Source organism: Amphiprion ocellaris, unplaced genomic scaffold, assembly GCF_022539595.1.
Source record: "Amphiprion ocellaris isolate individual 3 ecotype Okinawa unplaced genomic scaffold, ASM2253959v1 Aocel_unscaffolded38, whole genome shotgun sequence".
NCBI classification, from domain to species: domain Eukaryota; kingdom Metazoa; phylum Chordata; class Actinopteri; family Pomacentridae; genus Amphiprion; species Amphiprion ocellaris.
The window spans coordinates 1-5,001 of NW_026559516.1; the positions used below are offsets into that span (position 1 = coordinate 1).

General features: G+C 40.7%; 1 protein-coding gene across 1 annotated transcript; it reads left to right on the forward strand.

Moving 5' to 3' along the window:
- Positions 1 to 1,251: 1,251 nt before the first annotated feature.
- LOC129348526 (solute carrier family 25 member 34-like) lies at positions 1,252 to 4,646 on the forward strand (the record flags this gene model as incomplete). The annotated part of the gene is made up of 4 exons (XM_055008884.1): positions 1,252 to 1,317; positions 3,901 to 4,053; positions 4,143 to 4,277; positions 4,366 to 4,646. Coding segments are annotated over 4 exons (543 nt in total), but the record flags the coding sequence as incomplete, so codon positions are not given.
- Positions 4,647 to 5,001: the final 355 nt, after the last annotated feature.

A 5,001-nucleotide genomic window follows, 5' to 3' on the forward strand; every position in this document is an offset into this window, starting at 1 on the left:
GTGGAGAAGGGAATATTGTTTGAAAACAGACTTAACAAAATGTGAGCCGATCCTTGTACTTATTTTGAGCCACTAATAGAGAAGATGTAAAAAGGAGTGATAAGGGAAGAAAGATGAAAAAACAGCAATTCAAATAAGTGATATGTAATAGAATTAGGATTGGATATATAGTAAAGATGAATATGTTAAAGAAACAAAAGTGGGAATACAAAATGTGAACTTGACATTGTGAATCATCTGCATTCGGCCTAAGCAGCAACAACAAGAGACCTCAGGTCAGTTTTAAAAGGCGTCTCAAATGTCTTTGATCTATTTTTGTCCGGTACGAGGGTTTGTGAAGCAAAGTCACACTGCATTGGTGTGTTTGATAAAGTCAGGTCAGTCATCTTTTCATCCTCCATCCCCATGTCCTTCCACATCCAGGTCTCACTCTGCTTTTCATAATAGAGATACATGTAATTTGCTCTGAAACCAGGCGAGCCTTTAATCTCTCATAATGTTTGTTTTCTTAACACATGTTTTCACATCAACACCAGCCTCACATATCGCCTTCTCTTGATTTATTGCACCTTTTTTATGAATGTCCTCTGCATATGTCGCTTTATATGACTGGAGTAGTGTTGTTGTTGTTTTTCTGCCTCGGCTATCAGTCAATACGTTTTAAACCATCCAACCTTTTGCACCGTCATGGAAAGACAATATTGTTTGACATACTTGTATATATCCGGGTCACTAAATATACTCTGCACGTTGCTGCAACCCAACCCACTGCTGCCAAAAATATACAGTATCTCGTGGCTGCTTACAGCACTGCTGGCAGTGAATGAAAGAAGGAGGCGTGAAGGTTAGGTTATTGACTCTTTATATTCAGTAAGATCAAGTAGGACATAAAGAGGCCTTTTTTTTGTTAAATCTTCATTAAAACAGATAATGTAGTATGATTTGACATGCAGAAAGTATAAAATACCTTCCTGGTTTTGTGCAAGGTGTGACTGGAGTTGCAACTTTTAAAGGTTTGGTGCAAATAAACCACTGAGGAGTTTGTTTGACCAGTTCCTGGCAGGTTATGCAACTCACACCTGGTGAACATTAGCAGAGTTACCTGTAATCCTTACATAACTCATCCTGGCATCAGGCATTATCCACTTAAGTCTAAAAGTCTGGTTTTGTTCGTACTTTGAATTAGTACGATCTTATAAAAAAACAAACCTGGCTGTACATTAAGATTTGTGTGCTGTGTTTGTTCTCTAGGTGAAGACTCATCTGCAGGCTCAGACTGTGGAGGCGATAGCAGTCGGTCACCAGCATAACCATCTGGTAAGACAGAGATGTTCAACATAAGACACATAAATAATGATTTACACATTTTAATAGCATGCTTTCAAATGCTTTACATGAGTAAATGTAGCCACGTACCAACTTTATCCATCCGCTCATACTGCTGAGCAGACCCTGTAAGTGTTATATTTTTATATAACATTGATTTGTGATTGCCGATTTGTCAAAGTAGCATTTTACAGTAGGTCTATGTAGTGCAAACTGTGTATTGTAATATCTGATAGTTTGAGTGTATCAATAATAGTGAATCCTATTTTATGAAGTCTTCATTTTATTGTAAAATTTGAAGGTTCTTACACTCTCATAGACAAAGACAGTGGCCTTCAGGTATTATTAAAACAAATTCCTAGAAATACGTTGTTGTCGTTGGAATTTAAAATGTTCATCATGCATTCATTCATTCAGTCATTATTTCAAACGTTGCTTATACTGGAGGGAGATTGTTGCAGAGTGACCCACTACTTCAATGACACTGAGTGCAAAAGCAAAGAGAAAATGAAGAAAATTGAACAACAAAGACATGCTAACAGCAAAAGCTATTATTACAGTTTGTTCAATAGAAACATTAAAACTTCTTCTTCTGGGAAAAATAGTGTAAATCAGTACTGATTTTTGTTCATTATATTAGCAGTGTTTTCTGTGATGCAGCCTTATTAGACATCATATCAGGACTGTGTGGGCTTTTATAAAGCAACTTGACTGACAGCTCCGTCAATTCAATTCAATTCAATTCAATTCAATTCAATTCAATTTTATTTATATAGCGCCAATTACAGTCAAATTGTCTCGAGACGCTTTACAGAACCCATATGCCTGACCCCTAGAGCAAGCCAAAAGGTGACAGTGGCAAGGAAAACACCCTTTTAACAGGGAAAAAAACCTCGAGCAGAACCCGGCTCTAATGGGGGGGGACCCATCTGCCTGCTGGCCGGGCGGGTTGAGAGGGACAGAAGAGGTAGAGAGGTAGAGATAGAGGGGTAGAGGTAGAGATAGAGGGATACAGATAGAGGAGTAGAGATAGAGAGGTGGGGGGGTGGGACACAAGGACCATAAAACACAGCCACACATCTGAAGCATCCAGCATCCAGCTCTGGGACCAGGGACACTCGGAGAAAGGACACAGAAAGAAACAGAGTGAATGTAATGCAATAATGGTATATATAGTAAATACATAGGTAGATAGAGAAGGGCTCAGTGCATCCAGAGAGGTTCCCCAGCAGCCTAGGCCTATAGCAGCATAACTAGGGGCAAACTAAAGGGACGTCAAGAGGGGAAGTCAGTTGTGCAAATGAAAACACCAGCTCACCCCGTCAGGGTCACCCAGTCAGCCCTAACTATAAGCTTTGTCAAAAAGGAAGGTTTTAAGCCTGGTCTTAAAATTAGAGAGGGTGTCTGCCTCCCGAACCCAAACTGGGAGCTGGTTCCACAGGAGAGGCGCCTGATAACTGAAGGCTCTGCCTCCCATTCTACTTTTAGAGATTCTAGGAACAACAAGTAAGCCTGCAGTCTGAGAGCGAAGAGTTCTGCTAGGATAATATGGTACTATCAGATCTTTAAGATATGAATGCTTATCTTAGATTTGTTGCACTAAGTGTTACTGCAGCACATTTTACTCTGTTATCAGTTTGAACAGTACAGAGTTTGGACTCACCGTGTTGTTTACAGCACTGCTACACCCAGTTTACACCTGAGCAGAATTCTATCAGCCAGTGACTGAAAATGCCAGTGTGAGTGCACATTGTTTCAAATTAGCAAAGAAACTATACAAGTATTTCTGCCAAACAAATGTTTAGGAGTTACATGTGATATTACTCCCTGGAATGTAGTGTAATGGTGTAAAGTTCCATAATATGCAAATACCTATTTGATACTTTACTTGACTAAATTTGACTAAATGTTAATGTTACCTTGCACTACTGATGGAAACTGTGTTTTGGTGCTTAAACTTTGCACTGACACCACCCGTGCAGCGAATAATGTAAGAACTGAAGTCATGCCAGCTAGAAATATTTAGTTGGTCACACAGGTTGTCACATTTACAGAACTGGAAGGGCAACTGGAGAGCACAGTCCTCTGCCAATGCCAAAACCAGTGCCAGCACTAATACCAGCGCCCTGTCTTTCAAGTTTAAAGAAAGAGATCGAGATCTTCCCCGAAATTTAACAGGTTCTGCCTTTGGTCATGCACCACTTCTCCACCAAGTTTCATGATATTCAACCAGGTAATATTTACATAATTTCTCCCTCTGGGCTCTCACTTTAATAAAGGAATTAGACATTTTTAGAGGTGGATAAATACAAAGACAGAAATTTCCAACTGACTGTGAGACCTCGTGGCACACTGGCATTAATTTACCAGCATTAAACTTCTATTTTAATCACACAGCTTTGTACTGGTCTGACTGAATGTTATTTCAATGAAAAAGCTACTTAGAGACACCAGAAAATGCCTCTATTGCTATAAACTACCACCACATTATATGAAAACATACACTGTAGTATTATAAAGTGCTGTGATGTGCTGCCTCCATCCATCAGTGATCAGTGTTTTCTTCCATCTCAGGGAGTGTCTGATGCCTTTGCTACCATCTATAGAAGAGATGGTTTAATTGGTCTGTGGAGGGGTGTGAACGGGGCCGTGCCTCGAGTCATGGTGGGATCAGCTGCTCAACTGGCAACCTTCACCTCGGCCAAGGACTGGGTGTCACATTCCCAGGTAGACGTCATGAACGTCAAACATTTTTACAGCAACAGTTGCCATCAGCTGTGAGTCGACATAGCATCGCTTTTCTTTCTTTCTGGCAGTGGTTCAGTCCAAACAACTGGCTCACGGCGTTGATAGCCGCTGCCATCAGTGGAGTTGCTGTTGCCATCACCATGACGCCGTTTGACGTCATTAGTACAAGACTCTACAACCAGCCAGTGGATGAGTTTCGCAGGGTGAATTTAAATGATCTCTCAGTTGAATGATTCTATCTCGACACACACTAAAATGTAAAGACTGAAGTTTTCTCTCTTTGCTCTTTAGGGCCGGCTGTACCATGGATTTTCAGACTGTATGCTGAAGGTGTGCCAAACCGAGGGCCTGCTAGGGCTGTATAAAGGCATGGGCCCTGTGTTTGTGCGCCTGGCCCCACACACAGTGCTCAGCATGCTGTTCTGGGATCTGATGAGGCAGCAAGCAGCGAAGCACAACCAGAGCCAAGGAAGGAGCTGAAACACCTCAACACCTGCACACTGTAGGCCTGACAGCTACACCTGTTGAAGTCCCCCACTGAATAATTAAACACTGAATTCATAGCAAATATGTGATGTTTTTGGAAATTCACTTATTCACTTCCTTGTGAATTAGAGAGAGTTGGATGAGAGGATTGATACTACTTTCATATATGTATCATGCAGGTATTAGCAAGTGGAATCAGAGGGAAACAGCTGTCCTGGCTCTGTTTAAATGTAAAATGTTTCATCTACCAACCTCTCGGAACCTCAATAATTTAACTCTGTGTCTTTTTTACTACACCCAGGTTACGCACAGTACATGTAGTTATAAGCTGGATTAGTTTCTCTGCTTAGAGCCAAGAATCACTGCACACTTGTTCACCACTTGTTAAATGGTGAAATGTTGTCTTTACTTTTTTCTTTTTTTTTTTACAGTTTCTAAAAA